Source organism: Phyllopteryx taeniolatus, chromosome 1 (genome assembly GCF_024500385.1).
Source record: "Phyllopteryx taeniolatus isolate TA_2022b chromosome 1, UOR_Ptae_1.2, whole genome shotgun sequence".
Lineage (NCBI taxonomy): Eukaryota > Metazoa > Chordata > Actinopteri > Syngnathiformes > Syngnathidae > Phyllopteryx > Phyllopteryx taeniolatus.
The window spans coordinates 28,293,052-28,319,875 of NC_084502.1; the positions used below are offsets into that span (position 1 = coordinate 28,293,052).

Consider the following 26,824-nt stretch of genomic DNA (forward strand, 5'->3'; position numbering starts at 1 on the left):
TTATGTAAAATTTTCAGTCTCACATGATACTTGTGACTCCTACCACGACCAACACAGTCCAAAGTGTTGGCACAGTGGATGCCACAGCGCCATTAAAAACCTTGTTATGGGCGTAGGTGATTATGTGCAGGGCTCCACTGTAGGCCTCCTCACAGGTGGGCTGGATCTGATCCTCAGGGAGCTGGAAGCCATAATGCCCGTCATCTCTCAGCTCAAAGGTGTAGGAGAAGGGGATTTTCTGGATACGAGCCCAATCTCTAGAAGAACCAGAGTTGGCATCTGTTGAAGATTTAACACACATTATCATCATGAGGAGAGGATTCTAACCATCCATCCATCTGTCAGTTTATCTTCAGGGAAGTAATAGTGTTCAGGGAGGCTGGAGCCTATCCCAGCTGACTGGTGAAAGGCAGTGTACCACATGGCTTGCTCGGCCTTGGGAGAGTTGAACTACAACCGCAACAGCTGCTATTTTCAGAGGTTGTAGTTGGCATAAGTAGATATGTCCACATAAATTTTGGTGACGATCACCGTTTTCGGACATTAAGTGATGTTGGGCTTTTTTTGCATAGTGTTTTAGATTTATCTCTTTTAGGAAGAGAGAGGGGGGGGGGAAGGAACCAGCCGAGATGACTTGTCGTGCTGGCTGTTGCCGCTCATGGCACACCGTCTTCGGATGCGAGCACGCCAAAGACTCGCTGAAGTGGACCAAAGTGGGAGGAGCATTAAATGTGACGCAAATGAAGTGAATTCACGTTCAGTGTGTGAAAAATACTCTCACAATAAAATTTTCAAAGTTCGTTTCGCGTCCGGTGTGAATGTAGCGTAACACCTATGAACATGTAAACTCCACACAGCGAGACCCAAACGATTTTAGTACCCAATTCAGATCCCGTCCAGAATTTTCTTCATGTGAATAACCTGTGGTGAAGTTTGAGAATCAAGGGTGATAGGTCATATATTTACTTACATAATATATCTGGTGAGGTTCCTACTTTGTAGATTTTCCCATGGACCTTCTTAATGGCTTCGGCCGCACCCATACCAACATCCATCTAAAGAACAGGACATCACAATTGTTTTTTTCCTTTTCCAATTTGACTTTGAACTTTGTGGTGATCCACGTTCTAAGTCATTAGAACTTTGTGGTGATCAAAGTTCTAAGTCAAATTGAAAAAAAGTATTGTCTGTGGTCGCACATTGCATACCAGTTCCTTGTAGTTGTTGGCGGTGATGTTCGGGTGTCCATAGGGGACCAGAAGCAGTTGGCCATAGGAGTGGATGGTGAGGAAACACAGGAAGTCCTCCTTCCTGCTTCCTACAAAGTAGGTAACAGCCTGTGCCTCAGGCTCAGACTCGGGAGCTCTGCCACAGAAAATGTCATTGCAGCAGTCATACGACACCCCGACAGCTGTAAAGAGAATTAGAACCATAAACATATAGGAACCACTACCTTACACTCACACTTCCAACAAATAATGTGTGACATTGCCACTCAATTGCCACTTGTTGTTATGACGAAAAACACTCACTGCCCCAGTTGGCATTGAAGTTGCGGTTAAGATCAGTCCCGGAGCAGTTGCAGCCTGCTGGTCCTGGTGATCTGTTCTTCCTCCAGAGACGGGTCTAAATGGATCAGAGTAGCCAGTTTTAGTAAGCTTGTTGCTCTATATTATTGCGGCTATGCTGAGAATCAAGAATTCATGATGGTTGGCTGGCTTGAGCCTATCCCAACAGACTTTGGGTGTCTATCTCCAATGAACTAAATACTGTATAAATGAATTGAAAGAGAAATTCTGGAAGTGAAAAAGAAATTCTGGAAGGAGCTACACGAAGTAGTTTTGAGCATCACAGACAGAGAGATAGTCGTGATTGGTGCAGATTGTAATGGACATGTTGGTGAAGGAAATAGGGGTGATGAAGAAGGCATGGCTAAGTTCGGCATCCAGGAAAGGAACTTGGAGGGACAGATGGTGGTAGACTTTGCAAAAATGATGGAAATGGCTGTAGTGAACACTATTTTCCAGAAGAGGCAGGAACATAGGGTGACCTACAAGAGCGGAGGGAGAAGCACGCAGGTGGATTACATTTTGCGCAAACGATGTAATCTGAAGGAGGTTACCGACTGTAAAGTAGTGGTAGGGGAGAGTGTGACTTGACAGCATAGGATGGTGGTGTGGAAGATGACTCTGGTGGTGTGGAGGAAGATTAGGAAGCCATAGGCAGAGCAGAGAACCATGTGGTGGAAGCTGAGACAGGACGAGTATTGTGCATCTTTTGGGGAAGAGGTGTGACAGGAGGAGCTTCCAGAAGACTGGACCACTGCAGCCAACGTGATCAGAGAGGCAGGCAGGAGAGTACTTGGTGTATCTTCTGGCAGGAAAGGAGAGAAGGAGACTTGGTGGTGGAACCTCACAGTACAGGAAATCATCCAAGGAAAAAGGTTAGCTAAGAAGAAGTGGGACACTGAGAGGACCGAGGAGAGGTGAAAGGAATACATAAAGATGCGACATAGGGCAAAGGTAGCAGTGGCAAAGGCCAAACAAGAGGCATATGATGACATGTATGCCAGCTTGGTTGGTTGGTTGTTACCTTTTTGCAATGCTGAGAAACTTTCAAATTTATGAATCCCTTCCATTTTGTTGTCCTACAAGATAATTGAAATAAAGGTAACTAATTTATTTCAATCATGGGAATATGTCTCTTTACAAATATGTTTTAAAAGTAGTATGCAGTCACTCATAAAAATAATATTAATAGAAATAATATGCTTTTGAAGTGGTTCAAGAGGCACTGGTAATCTGTAATCTTATCTAATACTAGACCTTTGTATTGTCATCAAATTGAATCATGTAGTGGTGAGCGATTACCACTTCGTAACCCTATGTCTCACCAAAGTCATGGGAAAAGTCCGAACTGACAAAGCTGTTCTGCATAAGTCTTACACTATTAAAGCTCGTTGACACAACAGGGTCAAGCAAGCACTTCCCATATATTAAATTTGCAGTTCGGACATTTTTTGCAGTTGGGGCATTTTTTTGGGAGGTGAGGTGTATGTGTGTGTGTGTGTGGGGGGGGGGGGTTGTTAATGCGTTTCCCCATTTTTAAAATGTCTTTTCCTTTTTGTAATTTAGTTTATACTGTACTACTCAGCTACTAACTAAACACGGAATTGTATTTGCAGCAGTGTTTTTTTAATGTTCGATTCTCATTCTTCCACGTCATTTTTTTAACTGCATTTCTCAACTCAGCCAAAGAAGGAAATGTTTGACTACTAATTAGATTCCTCTGCCATCCCTATACTACGCATGTGGGGGTGGGGGGGGGTTCATATTTTCATTCTAATGGTATGCTATGCTTTGCTGTAATGTATTTACCAGTAATCTAGTCCTCTAGAAATGTTCACTGTTCTTTAGAAACAAGAATTTAGTTTTATAAAGAGATTGGTTTGTACATCATTCACTGGCTAGACAGAGGCTTTCTGAGTAACTTGCCAAAACCCAGGAAAGTCAATGTGAAAAAATTTCTTAAGAAATGCAACACTGACTGTGTTGTCCTTCCACGAATAGATGTAACCGTCCATGTTGAGGACTGGGGTGATGTAAAAATCCATGTTTGTAATCATCGCTCCCATTTTAGGGTCTGTCTTGTATCTCTGTAAAATCTGAAATGAAAAGATCCTGGTCAGAGCCTTTGCTCATTTAATGTTTCAACAATGTGAATCACTTTTACATTGGATCTGATTACCTGGCTGACAAAGTACTGACAGAAGGCCGGAGCAATCCACTCCCTGGCATGAATACCACAGTCCATCCAGATAGCTTTCTTCTTCGCTCCAGTATCCACACCAATCTGCAAAGCAAACAGGACTACCATACTTGTATTTCTGTCCAGTTACTGGTTTGCAGTTTAACATAAAGATTTGGTTACCTTGAGCATACTAATTGTCCTAAGCTCATAGGTCATCCCATAGTCCACTATGGTTACAATGTCAGGGTACTCTTTTGCAAGTTGAGCCATCCATTCAGAGATCTGTTGGATTGAAAACTGTTAGACCTTGGTCAGACTGCAGGGAAATCTTTTTTTATTTTAAATCAAATTGGATCATGAAGGCGGCACGGTGACCGACTGGTTAGAGCGTCAGCCTCACAGTTCTGAGGACCCGGGTTCAATCCCCGGCCCCACCTGTGTGGAGTTTGCATGTTCTCCCCGTGTCTGCGTGGGTTTTCTCCGGGCACTCCGGTTTCCTCCCACATCCCAAAAACATGCATTAATTGGAGACTCTAAATTGCCCGTAGGCATGACTGTGAGCGCGAATGGTTGTTTGTTTCTATGTGCCCTGCGATTGGCTGGCAACCAGTTCAGGGTGTACCCCGCCTCCTGCCCGATGACAGCTGGGATAGGCTCCAGCACGCCCGCGACCCTAGTGAGGAGAAGCGGCTCAGAAAATGGATGGATGGATGGATGGATGGATCATGAAGCTCTACTCTCCGTACAGTTATTTGCAAGTGATCAAGTCGGATTTGTAGCATCCATTTCAAACCACCTCCCTATGTGGTTGGGGATCTGTTCTCAAATCGATTTTTGCTGTACAGGTTTAATCAAATCAGGGCGGATACAAGTTAGACATGACACAAATCGGATTTGCACTAGAGTCTGTTAGTTTGTGTGTGCGCGTGTGCATATGCATACCTCTGACATAGGATGATATTTGAAGTAGTTGTACTCTGGCCTGTTAGACACGCCAAACGGGATTAGGAATAATGATCCTTCTTTCACACTACAGTGGTGCCTTGCGATAACTGTTTAATTTGTTCCTTGACCACGCTCGTAACTCCAAAGACTCGCACCTCAAATCGTCTTTGCGCATTGAAATGAATGGAAATGCCATTAATCCGTTTCAGCCCCTCTCCCCCCCCAAAATACAAAAAAACATTTTGTTATGCGTTTTGTAATGAGAAACAATTTCACTCAATAATATTGTACTTTATAAAACATACAGCAATGACATAATTAAATAGAATTAAAATGAACAAAACAGTTTTTATCATACTTTCTTATTCAATCCAATTCATATTGTGCTACTTATTCTGGTGTGCTGGGGTTGGCCACCTGGGAGCAGTATAAGACAGATATACATGGAGACAGAGGAGACGTCACGAAAATGCATTACCAGATAACTAGCAACCCTTTATTGCTCAGTGACTGTTTTTCTCAATGTCTTTATGTCTCAAAAGTGTTCCCTGTCAATTGACTGTCTATTGGTTTGGGTTGCGTTTTGGTTTTTCCATGTTTTCCTGAGTTCCATGTATTTCATTATTTCATGTCTTGTGTGTCATGGTCCGTGTTTTGGTTCGGATTGTTTGGTTTTATTTCATGTTTTCCTGTGTTCCATGTTTTTCATGTCTTGTGTGCTCATTTAGTTTTTGTGTCCACCTGTTCACGTCAACCTTCTGCTTTGTGTTGACCAATCAGCTCCCTCCAGCCACTCGTGTCTTGTCCAGGTGTTCCTCGTTGTCTCGTCAATCTGTTTGTATTTAGTTCCCTGTTTTGTTTCGGTTATCGTCAGGTGTCATTGTCTCTGTCTGTGCCACGTCTTAGTCGCCAGTTGTCGCTCAGTTATTTCATCAGTCATGTTTTGTTTCCAGTTTTTCATTTCTTCAAGTGTTTCTTTGTTACTTTGGTTATCAGTTGTAGGACTTTTTGTTTGCTTTTTCCATGTTCCTTGTTTGCCTTCTTTTTGGGGGAATTAAACATTTTTGATACTCCCGCACTCCTGCTTTGCTTCCCTGTACTTGGGTCCTCCACGTTTTTGCCTTCCCTTCAAAAACCCTAAGTGTGACAAACAGCTTGAACAGCTTTTTAAAAACAATTTTTTTTTAAAAGACTATTAACTCATTCTATCTGATGAACTGCGCCTTGTTGTGAGATGATTCAATGCCAGCACGCAGCACTAGTATCTCAAGTTTTCACTCTCATATCAAAGCATAAAAAAAATTGTCTGAACAACAGCTCGTATCTCGACAAACCCGTAAATCGGGTCATTCGTATCTCAGGGCACCACTGTATTTAGCTGCACATTAATGAAACATATACTATATTTGAATCCAGACATTTACACAAGAGCTGAGTTTTTTCCATTTGGTATCAATAGCAAGCAATGTTGAGGAGTAACTAATTACATGTAGCAAGATTATGTATTTTAGTTACAAATTATATGCAATTATAATGCATTATAATAATGGAAGAAAATGTGTATTAAATTAGTTTCCATTTCCATGATTACAGCTTTAGTTACATTTGAAAAATAGCCGCAAAAGCTTAGATTTTTGTTCATATCACGTCCTCCTTCTAAAATCCAACACTTGTGATTGGTTGTCTCTGGTTACGTGCATTCCGCTGTCGTCTCAAACATGACATATAAGTATGACCTCGAAGCACCACCTTGTGGTACAATCTATTTATTTGTCTGTGATTTTGAAAAGGTTAAAGAGTCATAAATACACTTTTTAACACATCAAAGAACATTGACTTTTGAACAGTTGCATTTTTATAAATGTTTATGGAACATTCACTGACCCGGGTTATTATATAGCGATAGTCTAAATTGTGCACATGCCATTAGGTCATCATGGTATGATGTTTTTCGTATGTGGTATGCAGTGTATCTATATATGTATGTGTGTGTGTATATATATGTATATATATATATATATATATATATTGCATATAAAATTGTTCTTTGATGATGTATTTATGTCATCATGTTTTGTTATCTGTTTATTTGTCTAAAGAAAAACACCCAAGGCTCCAGTTGATGCATTCATTAAAAATTAAGAAAAGTAATTAAAATGTAATCAAATGTAATTGGTTATATTACTTTGAGAAAGTAATTGAAATAGTTATACAACTAGATTTCCAAAGTAATACCCCCAAAACTGAATTAGCAAGACAACGAAATTTATTTCATTTAAAGTTGACCAAGTAAAATTGCAATGATACAATAATAGCCTCAAAAACAACATCCAGTTGAAAAAACAAGTGACTCACTTTTCTAGCATCGCACCTCCTGCCACTGAAAACAATGCTACAAGAGCGACTCCCACATCACTAATTGCTGTCATTTTGAGAAGTGTTCTTGGGTCTAAAACTTAGGACCTGTAGTTCCTTTTATACTGTAGATAATGTAAAATCAGATAAAGATACACCTTTGCCTCAGTTGCAGATGTGTTATCATTATTATGCTGTTAATGTTTTATGAATGTGGGAGGAAGTCGGAGCACGTGTGTGTGCATGTGAGTGTGTGTTACAAGATTATGATCTTGATCATGCTTCATTGTTTATGCATGGCTGCTCCCAACGGAGCTCGTATGTGACTGAGATCTTGTATATAAGTACTTAAAAGTTGTTTTTAATCAAGCATTTTTTTAAATGGAAGAAGAAAAATATTTATATTACAAACATTTCTATAGTGATACACGCACAGTGAGACACTGTAGCAAACATAATGGCAGTGAGTAGTGCTGAGATTGTATGTGAACTCGCGCCCTTGAGGCCTAAAAAGGGTGCTGGCCGGTAGGCTTGCAGCCCGGGGTTTTTAGCCAATTGGTCGCGCACTCAGTTCTCAATCTATGAGGACGGTGGTGGCGTGTGTTCGAGCACATATGTGGTTGGACCATGTGGGACAACCACTGTTAGTGAAAGTTGTATGGATGGCTTGTTGGCTTTATAGCTTACATACAGCAAAACACATCTTTGACATTTCCAACTTTGTGGGAACAGCTTGGAGATGGCCCCTTCCTGTTCTAACAGGTGCGTGCATCAGTGCACAAATCAAGGTTCATAAAGACACGGATAAGAGAACAAAATGTGGATGAACTTATCACCAAGAATCAGAAGCAACATCAAGAAGTGTCTAAGCATAAACTATAAATGTAAGGGCAAAGAGGGAGAGGCGCTCTTTTTCTCTGTCTATTCCGTGGACGAGAGGTTCGGTGGCAGGGAAAAACGGCTCGGAATTCCGTGTGTGTGTGACTTTGTAATAGTACTGAGCTGCACATCGACAGGAAGTGGAGTGGCTGGAGCTGTGGTGCGCCCGACACAACCTGGAACTGAACACGCTCAAGACTGTAGAGATGATCGTGGACTTCAGGAGGCATCCTTCGCCACAGCTGCCCCTCACGTTGTCCAGCTGCCTGACGGTGACGAGTCTGCATAACGACAGGAAGCGGAAAGGCTGGAGCTGTGGTGCGGCCGACACAACCTGGAGCTGAACACGCTCAAGACTGTAGAGATGATCGTGGACTTCAGGAGGCATCCTTCGCCACAGCTGCCCCTCACGTTGTCCAGCTGCCTTGTGTCAACCGTCGAGACCTTCAAGTTCCTGGGAATTACAATCTCCCAGGACCTGAAGTGGGCGACCAACATCAACTCCGTCCTCAAAAAGGCCCAGCAGAGGATGTACTTCCTGCGGCTTCTGAGAAAGCACGGCCTGCCAACGGAGCTGCTGAGACAGTTCTACACAGCGGTCATCGAATCAGTCCTGTGTTCTTCCATCACAGTCTGGTTTGGTGCTGCTACAAAAAAGGACAAACTCCGACTGCAACGGACAATCAAAACTGCTGAAAGGATTGTCGGTACCCCCTCTACCCACCCTTGAGGACTTGCACGCTGCCAGAACTAAGACAAGGGCGTGCAAAATCCTCTCGGACCCTCCCCACCCCGGTCACCAGCTCTTCCAGCTCCTTCCCTCAGGTAGGCGCTACCGATCAATGCAAACTAGAACTAGTAGACATTCCAACAGCTTCTTCCCTCTTGCAATCAACTTCTTAAACAGCTAACCTATAATTCCATTACAACAAGCTAGCAATTGTTTGACTTGAGTTCATTGTCACATTTCTGTGGGGCCAATTATGTATTACTTGTGCACTCGCTGTAGTTGTCTCGCCATGCTGCACTATTTGCATATACTGGCCACTCATGCCAGAGTAGCATCTGCTCCATTTGCACACTGATTGAGGAGTATCTGCACATTTGCACAACCAACATTGTCCGAGATTATCGCACTACTCGTCACTTTAAACCGCATACACTCCTTGAAGTCTCAGCGCCCTTTGCACAATGGTCATTGCACCGGACTATTGCGATATTAGTCATTCGAACTGCTCTAAGTGCTAGAGGACTCTGCATCTTTTTGCACAATTGTCAAAATTTTTTTAAAATGTAGCAGCATTACCAGATTACCAGATAACTAGCATCCCTATGTATTTATGTCTCAAAAGTGTTCTCTGTCAATTGATTGTCTGTTGTCGTACTAGAGCGGCTCCAACTACCGGAGACAAATTCCTTGTGTGTTTTTTGGACATACTTGGCAAATAAAGATGATTCTGATTGTGATTCTGACACTCAGTTTAAAACATTTATGGCCTGCAAAATTTGGGCTGATTTCTTCACAGTATTCTATTTTTTTCAATTTGTGATTTTGTGGGATTTATGAGCTGGAACCCCAAATGAGGTAAATAAATAAATACTTGAAATAGTTTAAAATGTGGGCCCTGAATCTATAATCTATGAAAGTTTAACTTTTTCAATGGGATTGTGGAAATCAATAAACTTTTCCATGATATTCACATTTTTTGGAAAGGGTCTGTATGTCTTGTTGCAGGTTTCTTCACTTCGCATCATCTTTCCCTCTGTGTTCCTTATTCAGCTTTTGGTGCACCAGTGCCATGCTTTTCTTTCTCTGGGTGTTTTTACTGTAAGTCGAGTTTCTGCTGGCTGCACTTTTGTGTTTATTTTGCATTTGGGATGGTTGGTCACATAGTGCTGATACAGTGATACCAACAGAAGGTAGGTTAGCAATTATGAATACAAATGTACTAAGGTTAATTTATTTCAACAACTTCATATCTAATTATTGACTATAAGATATCCACCGGCGGCACCGTAGCCGACTGGTTAGAGCGTCTGCCCCACAGTTCTGAGGACTGGGGTTCAATCCCTGGCCCCGCCTGTGTGGAGTTTGCATGTTCTCCCCGTGCCTGCGTGGGTTTTCTCCGGGCAAAAACATGCGTGGTAGGTTGATTGAAGGTGCCCTGTGATTGGCTGGCAACCAGTTCAGTTTGTACCCCGCCTCCTGCCCGAAGATAGCTGGGATAGGCTCCAGCACTCCCACGACCCGGGTGAGGACAAGCGGCTCAGAAAATGGATGGATGGATGGGTTTAACAGGCCTCCAATATTCCCTTTGACTCTACATATTCTGGTACAGCCGCATAACATCCAACCAAAAGAGGGCAGTGTTTCACACCAACATGTACAACAATGTTGCTGCACCCACATGTTTTATTGTGAAAATCAGTGCAACTTGTCAAAACCAGAGGCAAAAAGCCATAATTTTCTTACAGACCAGGGGTCACCATGGGCACCAGGTAGCCCCAGAGGACCACATAAGTAACTTGTTCTAAAATAGCTCACCAGTAATGGGACATGGTGATTTCCTAGGAATGTTGTAGAAATTACCATTTGAAAATGTGACCACTTTATAGAAGTTGTGTTGCATAATTTATATATTATTATGTAAAATAATTATTTAATATTTTATTATAGTTATAGTATTATAAGGAAGTAGAACGAGGGGTAGGAGTAAATAAGTTTTAACTTCTTCCTACTCCTTTTTGAAAATGTATAATTTAACTTTTTGTATTTTTTGCTTAAATATTGACTGTTTTGTTGTTTTTCTGTCACTTTCTTAGATGTTATGTTTACTACCTAGTTCAATTTTATTTTATATATATTTTTTGATAATTATTGTGCCAAATCATTAACATGATCATTGTCTTCACATAGATCCATCCATCCATCCATTTTCTGAGCTGCTTCTCCTCACTATGGTCGCGGGCGTGCTGGAGCCTATCCCAGCTGTCATCGGGCAGGAGGCGGGGTACACCCTGAACTGGTTGCCAATCGCAGGGCACATACAAACAAACAAGCATTCACACTCACATTCACACCTACGGGCAATTTAGAGTTTTCAATTAACCTACCATGCATGTTTTTGGGATGTGAGAGGAAATGGGAGTACCCGGAGAAAGCCCGTGCAGGCACGGGGAGAACATGCAAACTCCACACTGGCGAGGCCGGATTTGAACCCAGGTCCTCAGAACTGTGAGGCAGATGTACTACTACTACACCACTGAAGGAAACATTCATCCATTTTCAACACCGCTTATCCTGGTTAGGGTCACGGGGCGCTGGAGCCTATCCTAGCTGACTTTGGGCAAAAGGCGTACTACACGCTGAACTGGTCACCAGTCAATCGCAGGGCACATTAACACCTACGGGCAATTTAGAGTCTCCAATTCATGCATGTTTTTGGGATGTGGATGTGGGAGTGCCCGGAGAAAACCCACGCAGGCACAGGGAGAACATGCAAACTCCACACAGGCGGGGCCGGGATTTGAACCCCGCTCCTCAGAACTGTGAGGCTGAGGTGAGGCTTCCACCGTGCCGCCCTTCACATAGATGAATATCATTAATTATAGCATTATATAATTAAAGGTAATTGAGGAAATTTGTTATTTCAGAAGTGTGTATCAAACTGGTGGCCCTTATTAATCCGTACCCATGAAGTAGCGCTCAGATAACAAGAACTTGTATTTCGGTGTAGGCCGCCAGATACTGTTTACCTCAAAAGATTATTTTTTTTATTTACTAAAAAAAATATAAATTCACCCAGCTAACCTCTGGGTCAGTAGGATAAATCAAGCAGGTGTTGTAAATACTGTAGTACATAGATCATTTCACACTTGAGACTATGTGAGTCCTGGGATACAAATGAGACAATGAGTCCCAGCCCTGGAACAACGATTCCCTGCAATTTATCATCACGAAATACAGACACAGTAATCCTCTGCTATATCACGGTTCTTGCTTCATGGTCCTGCTATATTGCATACTTTTTCTTATAGTTGTTACTTTCTTTTTCTGTTTGTACAATATTTTTGTGTTATCCATTGCTCTTGCTCTTTCTCAATATATTGGATGAGTTTAGGCCTGTCACGATCGCAAATTTGTTAGAATGATATAGTTTCTCAAAAAAATTCACGATAAATGCTGATATCATTGAAATTTTTTTATGCCACTGATATAATGATTTTAGAGCATAATAAAGAATTGTACACAATGGGATCAGAGGCGGCGGAACAACTTGTGGAGGTTGGCATCAAACATATGAGAACAACTGTGTAATGTTCTCTCATTTGCATCCTTTTGGCAAAGTCTACCACCATCTGTCCCTCCAAGTTCATTTCCTGGATGCCGAACTTACCCGTCACTTCTTCATCACCCTGTTTCCTTCACCAGCATGTCAATTACAATCTGCACAAATCACAACTCTCTCTCTGTCTGGTATGCTCAGAACCACTTTGTCTAGTTCCTTCCAGAATTTCTCTTTCACCTCTAGGTCACATCCTACCTGTGGGGCATGGCCAGTTATCACATTATACATAAGACCCTCAATTTCAAGTTTGAGCCTCATCACTCGATCTGATACTCTTTTCACCTCCAAGGCATTCTTAGCTAACTCTTCCATTAAAATAACTCATACCCCATTTCTCTTCCAATCTACACAATGGTAAAATAATTTGAACCCTGCCCCTAAACCTCAAGCCTCACCACCTTCCACCTGGTCTCCTGGACACACAATATATCTTTCTCCTTAAAATCATGTCAACCAACTCTGGAGCTTTTCCTGTCATAGTCCAAAGATTCAAAGTCCCCACATTCATTTCTGTGCTTTTCTCTTCTTTTTCTGCCTAAAAACCGCTTTTGCTCGTGCATCTTCTCCTGCTACATTTTAGCTGCATTTCCACCGGCGCCCTGCAGGTTATCAGTGCTGGTGGCGGACGTTGTTAAACCAGGTCACGACTGATCCGGTATGGAATTCTTTGGATGAAGGTGACTCAACCCTCTGCATTTATCCGGGCCTGGGACCGGCATACAGATTGCACTGGCTTGTGGCCCCCATAGGGCTGCATTGCAAGATAAAAATGCTGCAATCACAGAAAACACACACAAATCTCAAAACAACTGAAAGAGAGAAATGCTGCAAGTTCACGCTAAGCAACGGAAGTTCGCCAGAACACTAGGGGGCGCGACCTCTCGGACGGATCAGTCCCATGAGACCTGAGGCACCACAGGTGTGTATAGGTAGATACGACACGCCCATTTTGACCTCCGTGCCGACGGTGACGCTAAACTAGGGAGGTCAAAGTCGTCAGCCCATTCCACGTGTGTGGACAGCGAGAAAACCAAAAGACCAAGGAAGCCGGCACTACTGCATACGGTTGAATGCCGTACAATTACTACAAGGGAACTGGGAGCCCGTACAAAAGATTTTTATTTTTTTTGCTTTTCATCAAATGTTACGTAGTGATAGCATATGCTTTGGCATTGACAAAACAGTAACCTCATGAAAAGCAAGATATGAATAATTAGTGTCCATGCATTGCCTTCTATGGGAACGACGACTTACCCAACATGGCCGCCACGTAGACACGTCGGTTAGTCGGGCAGCTACAGGGCTCTTACAGGACTGATCCATCCCAGAGGTCGCGCCCCCTAGTGGCCTGGCAGACTTCCGCTGTGTGCTGCAGCATTTCTCTGTTGCAGTTGTCTTGGGATTTGTGTGTTTTTTTTGTTGTTTTTTTTTTGCTATTGCAGCATTTTTATCTCGCAGCATTTTTCCACCGGCGCCCTGCAGGTTAACATACTGTACGGAGGTTAGCAATGTTGTGCGTCTGTGGATGCACATTCACCATGCTTTATGCGTCCATGCTCATTTTTGTGCGCCTCAGTCGCGGGACGCACATTAAATGAGATCCCTGCTGTAGTTGTACATTTGTAAGACTGCTTAGCTGCGGAATAGCCAGTTCTAAAGGGACAGACTGGGAGGTAAACCTCCATCATTGGGTTTGTGGATGAATGTAGCTATTTTATTCTCGGAAGATTGCAACTAATCTTGAAAATAGACAACTTTATTCTCATTAATATTAAAACATGAATCTGAAAATAGACAACTTTTATCTTGAAAATATTACTTTTTTCTCCGAAGTAGATTAGTTTATTCTTGGAAGATAGTGACTCATCTCAAAATGGACAATTTCTCATAATTTTATGACTTTAATCTCCAAAATATCTGACTTTTTTTAATCTTGAAAATATGACTTTTGTTTCAAGCATACAGTAAACGACTTAATTCTCGTACGATAAGAAGTAATTTAATCTTAAATATATGATTTATCTCAAAAACAACTTTTTCTCTCTCAAAAAAAGACTACAGGTTGTTTTGCTCTTGGAAGATTACAACTAGTCTTGAAAATAGACAACTTTATTCTCATGATATTACGATTTTAATCTCGAAAATAAACAAAGAAACTTTTTTTTAAATCTCGAAAATGTGACTTTTTCACTGGTGGCCCACTTTTTGGCCTGCCTTTGACGAACCCCTTTGCTCCTTTTATTATGTTTTCACACCCCTTATTTATTGCGTTGGTGGTGCCTATTTTAGCATATGTTGCTTTTCAGTAGCAATTTCATGAAGTACATTTTGTTAATTGGATTAAAGCATTCTTATCTTTGAAATCAATTTTGTGTGTGTAATTTTTGAGCATGTTTGCCGTATTTGTTGAAAGTGGCCTCCTGAGTACTGTGCCCGCCTCCACAAGTTGTTCCGCCGCCTCTGATCCCATTAAAAATAGAATAAATGTTTTGCCTGATTACTCGTTTTCTTTATAAATGGTCCACATCTTATACATCCTGCCAGTATATGTAAACTTATGAGCACAATTGTTTTTTAAACCAAGTTCAAAAGAATAGTGTGACTTTTTGTTCGTCACATCAGAGCAACAACTGACCATTGCTCCAATCATATCTTGCGTTCGATCCCATCACCCGACGCAGGTATGCCTCATGATGATGATGATGATGATGATGATGTCTGCAACTTTGAATCAGCAGCCTGATTGGCTGCTAGGATGCCGGGAGAGAGAGAGAAAAAGCGAGCGAGAGAGCGTCGGCTTTTCATTCCTCTCCAGCATTGCCTCAGTAGCTGCAGTGCACTATTTGATGTCGTTAGTTTTTAACTCGGCTTTCCGCCCGAGTTCTGTTCCCCCATCCCCTCACCCCACCCCCCCTCGTCCTTCCCGTTAGACGACTTGGGTGCACCCAAACGCGACGGCGGCTCACTGATCGCAAGTGCGTGCAGGTGCGAACCCAGACGGCGGAGAGGATGTCCGTGCAGGAGGTGAACGTGAGCGCGTCAGAGGAATCCGGCTCATGCGTGGAGTCGTGGAATACCAGCGTGGAAGTGACCGGCTTGAACATGAGCTACACAAACGGATCGGTCCTGCCAAAATCCACGAACAGACCCAAAGGTAACAAGATCTTGACGTTTCCTTCCCCGCAGCCCCCAGTTGCTCCTCATATCGACGATTCTCGCCTCTTTCACCCGTCAATCGACTCTGTTGAAGTGGAATTCAAGTATAAAAGTTGACATTCTCCTTGGTGAATTTCACCAAATGTCAATCTGAAATGGAAGCATGTCCAAGCTTTAAACGACATTAACAGCGTTCAATTTAATGCTGCCTATCGGAATGATGCTTGTTCTCCCTTTTTAATATCTGTGGTGGAAATTTTTTTTCTTCCCCAAATTCTTCTCTGCTAAATTATTCATGTTCATTCAGGCGCACTTCTAGTGAATCAAAGGAACAAACTGCAAGACAGCCTTCAAATAATGTGGCCTCGAACCTGCACAGTTTAGTTTTCAAATAAATGCGTTGAAAAGCTTTATGAATATATATTTTTATGATAGACCAGTGATGGGCAAATTTGGAGTTTTAAACTGGACAAATGGGCAAGGTCATTTGTAGATGAGGTAAAATAAATAATCACATTTTATTAGAAAGACTAAGTTCTCGAACTTTTTTTTCCCAAGTACCACCCAAAAAAACAACAACTTTGCTTCAAAGTACCACGATCATGACCAACACTTAAATAGCCCTACATTTTCATTAAAAACACGTGTTTTTAGTCCTAAACCGTATTTAATATTGTAAACCACTGTAACGTTATGCAGTTTGAACATTAGCATTGTGTTTAAAAATGGTGAAATAAAATAATGCTACTTAAATGATTCATTGCACAAAGGTTAAATAAACATTTTACCAGTTTTTAAAAAAAAAAAATTTTTTAAAAGACAGTTCCTTAAGATTAGATGTCAATGTTTTAAATGTAAGTTAAATACAAGTGAACTGTATTCAGGCAGTGATTCTTTCATGTACCACAAGGGGAGCCCCTGAACCATCCATTTTCCAAGCCGCTTCTCCTCACAAGGGTCGCGGGCGTGCTGGAACCGATCCCAGCTATCTTCGGGCAGGAGGCGGGGTACACCCTGAACTGGTTGCCAGCCAATTGCAGGGCACACAGAAACAAACAACCATTCGCACTCACATTCACACCTAGGGGCAATTTAGAGACTTCAATTAACCTACCATGCATGTTTTTGGGATGTGGGAGGAAACCGGAGTACCCGGAGAAAACCCACGCAGGCACGGGGGAACATGCAAACTCCACACAGGCGAGGCCGGGCACACTGGAATAAATAATTTGTTTTTGTTTAAATTAGTTGGATTATAATTAGGCTATTATTTAATAAAGCTGTATGTTAGATAAAAAGCAATTGTACATGTCAAACATGTAAATTTCAATTAAAATGTTATTAACAAATTAATAACATTATTTAAAATGACTGGTTTTTAAATAACCAATTTTAGGAAAATAATAGCTACAGTAATGCAACAAATGACATATAATGTAGCGTAAATGCTTGGTGGAGTGAATTAAAGGACTGCCACATGTGGCCCATAAGCCATCGTATGCCCACTGGTTTAGATCCTAGAGAACAAAGTGCTTAATTTGTGTTTTTACTGCTTATGCTTAAAACATTATTGATAGAAAACCAAACTTGTGGAAACGAGCACATCTAATTGGCATTTTCTACAGTGATGGAGAAAATGTGACAATTTCTACCTCGCTCAGCTTTTTATTGATCTTGTAGCCGCCGTCTCGTAGTAATCATATGCAATAGACCCTCGCCTGGCTCGACAATGTACAGAAAGGCCGTGGGGGTCTGGAAATAAGATTTACAACATTTATTTCACAGCTACAGCGTTAAATTATTTATGGTATTCTCTCATTGGCACACATACTCTAATATTCGCTCTCTAGACAGACGGACAGACAAATGGCACCTTTGTGGATTGTCCACTTGATGAAAATTAAATCATTATTGCTAACCAGTGCCGTCACCAACCAACGCGTTCCCACAGAACAGTAAAGTGAATACGGTGGTGCCTTGAGATAAGCGTTTAGTTCGTTCTTGACCATGACTGTAACTTTAAACACTTGTACAGTATTTTAAACCGTCTTTCCCCAATTGACATGAATGGAAATGCCATTAATCCGTTCCAGCCTCCGCCCAAAATATTTGTAATGTTTGTGAGGAAAGAAATTGCACTCTAATATACTTAAAACGAACTGTAAAGACATTAGCCATTTTGTCACACGTTCTCCTTCCGTTGTGTTGCCTATTCTGGTGTGCGTGCCTTGATCACCTGGAGGCAGTATAAAACAGACATACGGATATACTCAGCTCCTCTCGGCTTCTCAGTACGACAGTCATATTAGTTCACGGAGATGTGCCTGTGAGTCTGTCTACCTGTGTTGCACCACCGTTTGTGTTCAGATAGTCATTGCTGATAGGGTAACAACACTGTCACACAGATGCTAATTGTTAGCCCTTGAGCCAATGGAGTTTCCCATTTTCTTTTTGTTAGCATCTAGGTAGTGGAAGCTGTGTAGCAGAGGTGTGGGGACTCGAGTTGCCAGTTTTGACTTGCGACTTGCTTACCAAATACTGAAGACTGGTCTTGACTTTAGACTTGGTAGCCAAGAGACTTGACTTGAACTACATGACTTGACAAGTCATCTCGTTTAGAGTTGGAAATCTGCATTGTTGCGCACTCGCCAGTGTGACGGAGCCACCTGCATGAGCAACGATGGAAGGAGCTCCAAAGATAATACAATTTGGATTCAAGGATTATGTCTGCAAAAAGGGGATGGCAACACGCGCATTAAAGACAACGACGTCGAAATTCATCCGTTACTCCAAAATTCACAAAAGACAGGTAAGCAAATTTAACAGTTTAGCTAGCTGGTCAAACATGTTTTGGGACGATTAAAAATTATGCAAATTTGAACGCTTTCGTACAGCTAAGTAATTCAAATAGGGGTGGGACGGTTTATAATTGTAGGAGCGTTTCGCTTCATAGGCTCGCAAAAACTACCCCCCCCCTCTCTCTCATTTACTAATGAAGTGAGAGCAGAAAGTAGAAAATATGCCAACCCCTAAATGCAGACGAAATGAAGCAGCGTTGCTAGCGGTCAGTTGTGGTAATAAAAGAAAAAGGTGTGGAGACGTTTGCCGGCGTGAGAAGATGCCAGGTGTGTTGTAGGTCTGTTGTATCGGATCACCTTACATTACGATCACTGCAATAAAAAGTCGTTGACAAAAGTGTATTCCACTATTAGTAAGTACAGGACAAATTGTGAGTAGCTACGCGTGACTCTAATTTTCGTCCTACTGAATGTGTTTATTAAAATGTTACGTCTGCTCTGTGATCAAAGCGGTCTGCACTGTTTTTAACATTGAGACCACAGCGTATGAAACCTTTAATCTTATGACTATTGTCGTTTCTCCAGAGTCGGTGCTTCTCAGTGAGATTCATTCTAAACACAACCACCCTTATTCTGAAGTGCACACGTAAGAAAACAACGTTACTGTTTATTTCTTACTTCTCTCGAAAAGATTAGCATTTTTTTTTCAAATGAGGTTTACAGGTTATGTCACAAAGGTGAAAAAAGATGCAAATATCTATGGCTTTTGTTTAATGGTGTTCTCTTAAGAACCGTAGCAGTTACAAGGCTCTCGGCACAAAGTAAACAGCATAATTTGGTCAGAAATAAAGGCGTTAAATTGAGTTTGAAATACAACAATTCGGTGTCAAATTCATTCTGTTTTTCATTAAATTTTTGTAAGGTGTGAAAAAAACATTTTACCACTCCATACCACTCCAATATGTGTTGCAACTGGAGCACAATTGTATGACTTGACTTGCTTAAACCAAGTAATTACTTTTTTTTGTCCCGGGATTTGCTTGAGACTTGAAGGTTTTGTATGACTTGAGACTTGCTTGTGACTTTGATTTATGTTCTTGTTGGTAGGTGGTAAAAAGGCCTATAGTTGTGCAGGGGCCAGATTTGGGGAATATGTTAGAGCACATTTTATAGCACTTTTCACATACAGATACCACAAAGTGACTTATACTGCACATGATTAAAGGTGACATTAAGATAATTGGTAACTCGTCTAGAACTCATCAGCAGTTTAAAATAATTTTAAAAGGCCTGGTTCCAAAACCTTCAGATCCCTCAAAATGTAACTGATTGTAAAGGCAATGGGCACCTTTACCACCATGACATTTGATAACCTGAGCTTGTTGGCTCTCAGTGAAAGGCTTTGTGATTGTGAGGACTTTAAATTGGGTCCTGTAAGAAGTGGAGAGCCAGTGAAGGAATTTGAGAACAGTGGCCCAAGACTTTTGATTCCTGCTTGGAGCTGGAGGAAGTTAATTGTCCTATTGTTAATTACAAAGACAATTGACACTTAGAGCTGCACCTTGCTGGAGCCAAAGGCATAATCAGGCAAGGAGCCACATTTGGTTTATTGTATTTAAAATGTGTCAACATGAGAGATATGGTCTATCCCAGTGATTCAAAACCAGTGTTCTGTGAGAGATCTGGTCTGCCGCAGGAAATGATCGGATGTCACTTAACTTGTGCACAAATTTAGTACAAATTGTACAGTGCTTTGAGATAGGAGTGACCCGACTAACTCGACTCGCTCCACAATAAGCAGCACTTCAGATTAACAATTATTTGAAAAAGAGGTTTCAAGCTATTTTAATGACACTCCCAGTTGAAGTTTACTGTTAAAAAAATAAATTAAGTCAACCAAACAACTGTCTCAGGAATGCCCTGCTATCTTAACGCTAACATGTAATGGAAAACGCCATGGATAGGCTAATGATTTGATAATCATGGTGTTATAACCCGTTAAGCAATGGATATTTGGGCACAATTGTGGCACAGGATGTAGACAAATAATACTTTCAGGCATATTCTTTATTCTCTGGGAAAACTGACTGAATATATTGCACTTACTGACTCACTGAGAGTAGTAGTGACCCTTTTTGTCTGTAGGACACATACTGTCCTCTGTGGCCAAGGTGGGCACACCAGAAGGAGCAGCAGGAGTTGATTTAAAACAAACGATGCACAGACTGATTCTTTACATCCATTCATTTCTATGGGGAAAGATGATTTGAGATGACAGTTACGAACATGGTCGCGGAACAAATTAAACTTATCTCAAGGCACCACTGTATCTTCTGTCTATGCTGGTGACCTATAGTGCCAGGCATAAACCGTTCATGCTCTTCTGCTAGATGGCAGAAGGTACATAACCTGTGTATCCACTTTTTGATTGTGTGGCGTTGGCATTTATTTGTTTTAATTATTATTATTATTTTTTTAAAGCTTTGACTGGCCTGGTCAATCAGAATGTCTCAACATACAGTACAGTTGGTCATTAAGAGCCCCAAAAATTGACAAGTGTAGAAAGAAACTTGAATAGATACTCTACTACAGTGTTTTCCAACCTTTATTGAGCCAATGCACGTTAGAAAAGAATCTGACGGCAACTACCAAGCAAATGTCATAAAGTAGATAACACTACAGTGCTAAATTGCCATCTCATGGAAGAGCATTTCATTGTTCTGCTTATCAAGACTCATTGCTGGCATAGATGAACAAAGATGCATTATTTTTAGAGAAACTTAAGACCAATTGAGTGAAACTGGATAATTTCCCACTTCACATTAATTTGCCACAGCAGTGGTTAGGAATCACTGATGTACTAGATAATCACATGCCAAATTACACATCTTCCTAAATGTCCATCTCCCCAATGTGTATGAATGTTTGAAGCAGGGGGTCACTGCCAAGGCCCCCTGATCATTTGGGGGCCCCTGGGCGCATCCCCCACGACAAATAAGACTTAAGACTAAGGAAAATATCTGAGACTAAGAAGAATGCATTCTTGCAATTTTTATTATTATTATTTTTTTCCTTCCCATCCAAAATGTTATGGATTATCTTCTGAAATGTATTTGATTTTGGCATTTTATTTTGGGGGTTTTATGGCAATAATATGCGCACAGTGGAGAAGGTTCACATGAACATTGTGGCCCTTTCAGCTTAGATTTGTTTGTTGGTAGCGTAGTGGATGCAGAATTTACACAATTTCTAATCCTCCAGAAAGGCTGCAGTGCTGTAATTCAGCCTCCGCTTGTCTGAGAAAGGCTCCCCTTTAAATAGATGTGCGCTCACGCCTACAGTACGTTTCTTGCTTCCTACTGTTTCCTTGTTAACAGCGACTCAAAATTCTCACCTGCTGACAAATCAGAGAAATATCCAAATGAACGAACCCCGCTGATGAGGCCTTGTAAGTAATCGACTATATGCTGAGGTTGTCGTTAATGTTACCCATGAGCTGTAGGCAGCATCCAAAAATGTCCACGCAATGGAGGATCAATTTATTCCCCCCATGGGAGAACACTGGAAGAACTAATTGAGTTGAATACTGCTGTATCAGTAAGTTGCCTTACTGAAATGAGTGCAGCCTACTCACTGAATAATGTCAAAGGACTAAACTGCCACCACAGTGCTGCGCTAAGAAAGCTGCGCTTTTTAAGAGCGTGAAAAACATTTATTCGGTTAAAAATGGCCCCCTGCTTCTAAAGGGCTGCATTCAGTCAGGTCAGTATTAGTTTACATTTGGCATTCTTGGAAATGTTGAAGTAAACCAGCAAACAGGTCTTTAAAGCCTTCTCGCTGAATGGTAATGCATCATGGGAAATGCCATAGACAGGCTAACGAATAGCAATATTGTGGCGATATTAGAACACAAACAGTGGAGAAGCACACGAAGACAGAAGACGTAACAATATTCAAAGGCATATTGATCTGTGAAAAATGACATATTACTGTAGCTAACTGAGGAGCGGATCTGTATACCTGCGTATTATAGTGCCTCCAGGTTGGCAGTCCGATTAATCGATAGAGTAACTTGTTAGTTGCAGCCCTGTTTTGATTCAAGGCTGTGGTCATGGAATTGACTAACTGTACTGTGAGTGGCTAATGCAATAATTTAGTTATGAGAAGTCTGAAATGCCAAGCAAGTAAAATCTAATACACTGGTAAATTCATCACAGCATCTTGTGGGAATCACACACACATGCACACAAATAAGAAAAAGTGCAACAATGCTTTCTAGGTGTTATGAGCTGTAGAGGGCTGACAACTGTTTGGATGCTTGTTGTTTGAATGACTTCATTCCGTCTGTGCCCATCATCTCACCTTTTGCTTATTTTTTCAGAATCGTTCAATTTTGGTGCTGAAAGAAAATTGCTCCAGCATTCTGAACAAGTGGTGGAATGAATTATTGGGACGCAAATTAAGGATTGTCCATTGTTTAAAATTGATTTATCCCGTCTTAAAGCAATCGAACCAAAGTGGCCTGTGCTAATTAGTTTAAACCAGCACTGTCATGCCATTGAAACAGGAGTTAACTAGAAGTCCTACAAGAATAGTCTAATAAACCCTTAAAGTTTTTGAAGAGTGTAATCTGTTAAAGCAATGGTTGGGCTTGTAAACTGCAGGTTTTGGGACAATGTGTTGAAGCTCATAATCATTGAGTGCCGCATCAGATTTGGACAAAACTGACAATTATTACAATAACTACAGAAATATAGCGCTGTGGCCTCGTCTATTATTACTGCTCGTTGCCAGATAATCTTTGTAGAGGGTTATTTGGTCCAGTCAATCATGCCTGGCAGTCTGCTTTGAAGCGTCTCATCCTTGCCCAAACGACATGAGGTTGTTGAAACTTTAATAACCCCCGTGAGGCAGCAGAATTATGGCGCAGCCAGCCATGATCCTCAGTCAGACATGAAGTGCATTTGGAAGCTTTGCTTGTGTGTTTCAATGTCAACACTTTGGAATATGTCCTTTTATGTACAACAAACATTTATGGATCTGGCATACAGTTTTCAGGCTTGAGGGAGTCAATGCAAGCAAAGGCGATTTTTCTAGGACTGGTAAATCCCTGGGGAGCCGGCATATTCTCGCACTGTGCTGGTGCTCGATGAATAATTATTCCCATTTCAGACCACACTATCAAAAAATTGAGTGCTACTTGGGTGATCTCCCATCTCTGACATCTGTGGAGCAGCTAGTCTTTTTAAAAAAACATTTTTTAACACCAATTGTGGTAGAACACGTGCCAAGCACTTTTATACAGCATTAGTGAAGGGTGAAATGTGATTAAAATGTTCTCTGCGGTGGCCTGTCATTCTGTTGTTACTTTTGCAATGATCATAGACAAACTATTACTTTTTATGCGAAGGTGAAACACCGTTTAGTCCAGTGTCGCAGCAGGGGATGAAGTCACATGAGGCTCTTTTGCCAAATGTGAAGTTCCAACTTCATGGCACATCCTAAAAAGATCAACTTTTGGTTTTCATTTAGTCATTAAAAAAAAAAAAGCAAAAAACTAAACCTGGTCTGCAGCTTGTTAAACAGAAATGTGAATCTATCCAAATACAATTGTGGAATATGCCACATAGGACCTGTGAGCATGATAGGCATAGTATTAGGGAGTTGGAGGAGGTAATAGACATGACACTCCTGTATGTATGCCGCAGGGGGTTAAAATTGCAGTTTATAATCCTAATTTATGGTAATAGTTTAACAATACATTAGTGTTGAATTTAATTGAAATCACAGATTTAGGAAAACATACACTGGGTGTGAATATCTGCATGATGGGTAATCCCTAAATGCAAGTTCCAAATGTAAAAGACAGTTGATGATTAATCATAATTGGCCTGGATGCAATGCAGGGTGACTTCCTGTGCCAAAATATTTCTCGTGGCTCTGCCGCAGACCTTCCGACTTGTGCCTCGTCACCATCGTTAATCAGCGTGCTCAGTCAGCGCGACGCTCGGCCGTTCTCGACCTCGTCCTGTCACATGCTTTCACTGTCAAACAGACTGGCAGCGACAGGCTGGGCCGAGCGAGGTGAAGTGCCCCTAAAAGATCAACGGCGATCCGGTGGTGAAAAAGCTCTTTACTTGCGGTTTACCATCTTTTGGGGAAAGCCCTGTCTGCAAATATTGATTCAAACTCTGCGATATTAAATTTTTTCTCCCCTTTCCAGTTTGACAAATGGTTACCAAAGCAGTGTGCTCAACCCTGTTTGTTGCTTCATCAAGATGGCAAATATTGACATCAAGACACTTTAATCCGTTTATTTTGTGGCTGGAGTCTACATCCAAATGGTTTCCATTGCTGCTCAGTTTTCCCTCATTTTAGTGTTTGGCATGTCATAGTTGTCAGATGTTAACCTGCATATGGACAATGTCTGCATTTTTGTCAGTTGAGATAAATGTACCAATTATCTTCTGACATTTTATACAGTCATCTTTTCTCCGTGGACCCAAGCGTAAGAAATAATTTTGATGAATGACTCTATTTTCTAATTGAGTGTGCAGTCAATCAAGATGCGCATTGTACTTTCTTTAAATGGAACTGAAATAAGATGCTGTAAATCTCATTTGTGGTTATGGTCTCTCCGCAGAGATGGACACACTGCGCATTGTGCTCTACATACTCATCTTCCTCCTCGGCGTCTTTGGAAACCTGCTCATCATCATCGTTCTGATTCTCAACAAGCGCATGAGGACAGTCACTAACTCCTTCCTGCTGTCGCTTGCTATCAGCGACCTGATGATGGCCATCTTCTGTATGCCTTTCACGCTCATCCCCAACATCCTAGAGGACTTCATCTTTGGGGCGGCCATGTGCAAGACTGTCGGCTACTTCATGGGTGAGAACACTGCTTTCTGGCTGCAACTACTGAACAATTGAGTGCTGATTAGGACAGCATGGCGAATTTGAATGTTCTTACCATGTTAGCGGCTAACCTGAAGACTCTAAATTGGTAAAGTTTGTCTATTTGTGCCCTGTCATTGACCAGTCTCTCGCCCAAAGTCAGCCCTAATCAGGATGAGCGCTCTAGAAATTAGACGGATGCAAATGGCGGGCACAACTTTGCTGCAACCAGCAGTGATGCTGTTGATTCAGTCTTAGGTTTGCTGTATGAATAAGAAAAACTAATTTTAAATACATTTTTACAACAGTTGTAAGACAGTTGGTTCCTGAAAAAGTTGTCTTTGGCTATTACAGGGCTCACCAACATGGGTTGCTCCCCCAAGGAAGGAACACATGAGTTGCCTACAGGCCTGTTAAAAAAAACACACAAAACATTGAAATTAATAGAAATGCCATAAATCTATTCCAGCCTTGCCCAAAAAAACTACACGATTTTTTTAACTGGGGAAAATAGCACTCAATAGTATTGTACTTTATAAAACAAAACAAATGATGAAAAAGAGTGTTTTTGACCATTGTGCTGCTCTTTCGGTCAGTATGCCCCCTTTGGCCTCCTGGGAGCAATATGAGACCGACAGGTACTGTTTATTGAAGTCTCAACTCCTCCGAGCTCATCAATGCAGCACGTAAAGTAGATTAGTTCTTCACAGACAGAGGATTTTATATATATATATATACATATATATATATATATATATATATATATATATAGCACTGCAGCCGATGCTATTTAGCGTTAGCATTAAGGTAGCGGACTGAAAGGCTAACCTGTGTGGTAGTTTTAAATACACAGGGTGTAATTGTTTAGTTTTAACTTAAACTGGAAGTTGTCATAAACATCTTGAAATTTTGGGGGGAATTGTTCACTCTTTGCAAGTGCTGCGTATTGTGTGGGGAGTTCACTGCCAACATACAGTACTCATTTCTCAAGTCAAAATTGGACGAGCGACTGCTCGTATCTCATGGCACCGCTGTAGCAAACCAGTGTCTTTTTGTTGCATGATCAGTGTCTATACATGTATGAATATCCATTATTAGATGATTTGAGCAATTTTGGTTCAGAAGTGTGTATAAAACTGTTGGAAGTAGCACTTAATTTAAAAAAAAAAAAAAAAAAAAAAAAAAGGAAAGAAAGAAAAAAAACGTGGTAACCCTGGTCAATTGTATTACATATCCATCCATTTTCTATGGCACTTGTTCTCAGTGCTGCAGGTGAGCTGGAGACTACTCCAGCTGAGTTTAGGCAAGAGGCGGGGTACACCACTGGACCAGTTACCAGTTGATCTAATATTTAAAAATATTCAGGATTTTATTTTTATTTATTTATTTATTTTAATTTAGTGATCAGTCACTTCTCTTTATAGTTGTGGCCGACCCATTCAAGAACAGCTTTGTAGCAATTTTATTTTTCTATTGCAGTCTAGTCTAATTAATGTACCAATGCAGGTTAATGCTTTTCTCAAATGTTTTTGTCACACTAAAGAGCAAGCTTATGCTTTGCATAGCTGTAAATCTGATAACGGCAGAGCCATTAATGTAATCGCCAATTTTACCAAATGGCTCCTTAAACCATAGTTAAAGGGTACATTAATTGGAAAGTGAATTTTGTAATTGCTTGCATAAAAGTACAAGCTC

At 41.2% G+C, this 26,824-nt stretch overlaps 2 protein-coding genes across 3 annotated transcripts in view; one reads left to right on the forward strand and one right to left on the reverse strand.

The window, feature by feature from the left end:
- Nucleotides 1-19: 19 nt before the first annotated feature.
- Nucleotides 20-7,192, reverse strand: cpo (carboxypeptidase O). Its single transcript, XM_061785641.1, has 9 exons — nt 7,051-7,192; nt 4,693-4,732; nt 3,931-4,032; nt 3,748-3,852; nt 3,548-3,664; nt 1,533-1,626; nt 1,209-1,411; nt 971-1,055; nt 20-279 (listed from the first exon to the last, which is right to left on the reverse strand). Exons 1-9 carry the CDS (start codon nt 7,122-7,124, stop codon nt 20-22), a joined length of 1,080 nt encoding a protein of 359 aa, XP_061641625.1. The 5' UTR covers nt 7,125-7,192.
- Nucleotides 7,193-15,100: 7,908 nt separating this feature from the next.
- cckbra (cholecystokinin B receptor a) overlaps nt 15,101-26,824 on the forward strand; it is a 35,604-nt gene continuing 23,880 nt past the window's right edge. The window contains exons 1-2 of one of the 2 annotated variants that reach the window (XM_061785675.1): nt 15,101-15,432; nt 24,876-25,124. In XM_061785675.1, the coding sequence (XP_061641659.1) occupies nt 15,288-15,432; nt 24,876-25,124 (394 nt within the window). In that variant the 5' untranslated portion in view covers nt 15,101-15,287. Of the gene's footprint in view, nt 15,433-17,908; nt 18,244-24,875; nt 25,125-26,824 lie in introns of those variants that run through there. The other variant, XM_061785682.1, reaches the window with a different exon arrangement.